Source organism: Sinocyclocheilus anshuiensis, unplaced genomic scaffold (genome assembly GCF_001515605.1).
Source record: "Sinocyclocheilus anshuiensis isolate Anshui unplaced genomic scaffold, SAMN03320099.WGS_v1.1 scaffold728, whole genome shotgun sequence".
NCBI classification, from domain to species: domain Eukaryota; kingdom Metazoa; phylum Chordata; class Actinopteri; order Cypriniformes; family Cyprinidae; genus Sinocyclocheilus; species Sinocyclocheilus anshuiensis.
Genome location: NW_015555767.1, coordinates 653,583 through 655,691, shown reverse-complemented (window position 1 = coordinate 655,691; position 2,109 = coordinate 653,583). Strand labels below are relative to the sequence as shown.

The following is a 2,109-nucleotide window of genomic DNA, read 5'->3' as shown; positions in this document are numbered from 1 at the left end:
TCATTAGTGGAGCGCGAGATGCGGTGATGTTGTTGCATTTTAATGTTTTATAAGTCTAGCCCACAAGACGCGCAGTTGCTGCGTTATTCATTCAAAATATTAGAGAAATATAGAAGCTCAATGCGGAGAAGATCTTGAATGGGTTAAAACCGAAACCAAGCCATTCACACAGAACGCATATTCATCGCATTTTTTAGACAGACAAATATGACTGCTGCACTCGCTTCTCACACAAGAGATGTATAGAAAGCCATGCAAAGTTAAAACAGTTTAAACTTTTAGAAAACGCGTCACGAATTTGTGGAGGTTTATTCCGTTTCACTGCATCTCATATGTTTTTAAAGGCAATCTCCGTGATGGGTGATTCAATTGTTTATGCAATTTACGAAATTATGTTTGATTTATATGAGTTAATTTAGACTTAATGCACGTTTTTCTTTTTATAGACAGTTATTTCCTTTGTGTTGGCAATTTAATGTGCTGCATTATTTTGCTCATTGTGCCATCCTGTGACTTCGGAAGACAAGACAAAAGTTTCCTTCAGACCCATTTAATCTGCATATAAAACATTAGAAATGAGATATTTGTTTAATTTTTATTGTGTGTTTGACTGTTAAAACAAAAAATATTTGTTGTTTGTCTCAATAAATTGGGTTAATTAAAAAATACAGTGGTTAAATTTAAATGTTTTTTTCTATTGCTCTTTGTTTTAAAAAAGGTTATAAAAAATGACAATAATTATCAATACCGAACGATATGAAACATTATATCGTTGATACATTTTTTAGCTATATCGGCCAGCCCTAATTGGTAGCGCGATTTATTGTAATGCTTTTTCCTCAGTTGGTCAGAACAAACGTGGCAGACTTGTTACTTACTTGTTCAGATGACAGTATATGGTGAAAATTCGTATTTGGGTCATATATTCCAAGACATAGGCGAGAATCTGTGATTCCTAAGTAACGTTACAGTATCCACACCGGTGCGGTGACTGACTGCCACACATACTCCTCAAAACATTAGATTCATCCATGCTGGAGCCGTGCAGACGCACAACCCACGCAAGGAAGATAATTCCGCAAACAGCTGCAATTGCAGGTTTTCAAACAGAGATGGCAAAACTTACGGACTGCAGCTTTAAATATATGTACACTAGCATTCAAAAGTTTGAGGTTGTTTTTGAAGAAAGTCTCTAATTTAAAAAAAAAAATTGAAATATTTTGAAACATTCTAAATGTCTTTACTGTCACTTTTGATAAATAATAATGCATCCTTATAATGCAATATTAATTTCTTAAAAAATAAATATCTTACTGACCCAATCCTAAAAAGAATTTAAATCTAAAGTATTCGTTCTCCGTCTTTTTCTGCGTAAATGTGCTATTTGTAGAAAAACTACACTATTTAAGCTGAAATACCCTGGGAATTTCGTCACTCGCTGACCTTTGAGCCCACATTTAAAGGAAGTCACTCATTTGGCACCCATCCCATACAAACACTTTACACATCCACCTGAATGCCACTGTTATGACTGTAGCATGGATCATTTGACCCCGCAATAAATGGGTCATCACTCTGATTAAATCACTGATAAAACTGAAATAAAAATGTAATGCAGTCAACACTATCGACATTTTTTCCCATTTTGTACAAATTCTATGACTCATTATTTGTCACATGGGATAAAAAGGTTTCAGTCTCTTGCTTAATCTCTTACTAAACCATGAAATGACATGCTCAGGCAAATCAAAAACTGGGCGGTACTAATGTGTCACAATGGGCGGAGTCTGCGATATCAAGATTGCTGGAATGTACCTGATGCATCTCATTATTTTAGAGTGAGTTAGGAGGCGTGTGTGAAAGACTACCAGTAAAACAGGAAGAGCTGGTGTGTGTATCATGCCACCAGAGTACCCTGCCTTGTTGCAGACTTCAGTGTGTGTTTGTGTTGGTGAAGAGAGTCACTCACACATGTCTTTCTGTGTTCTCTTGCAGTCTGCGGCTGTCTCCGATGGTGGTGAGTAATTAATAAATTTTTCGATATTAAAATCTGACACTGCATCTGATCCTCTTATTCAAATGTCTGTTTTTATGTCTTTCTTTTGTTCC

At 35.8% G+C, this 2,109-nt stretch overlaps 1 protein-coding gene across 1 annotated transcript in view; it reads left to right on the top strand.

The window, feature by feature from the left end:
• LOC107674230 (regulator of G-protein signaling 12-like) overlaps positions 1-2,109 on the top strand; it is a 45,857-nt gene that overhangs the window by 27,853 nt on the left and 15,895 nt on the right. The window contains exon 4 of the mRNA XM_016468147.1: positions 1,996-2,017. Within this exon, the coding sequence (XP_016323633.1) occupies positions 1,996-2,017 (22 nt within the window). The remainder of the gene's footprint in view (positions 1-1,995; positions 2,018-2,109) is intronic.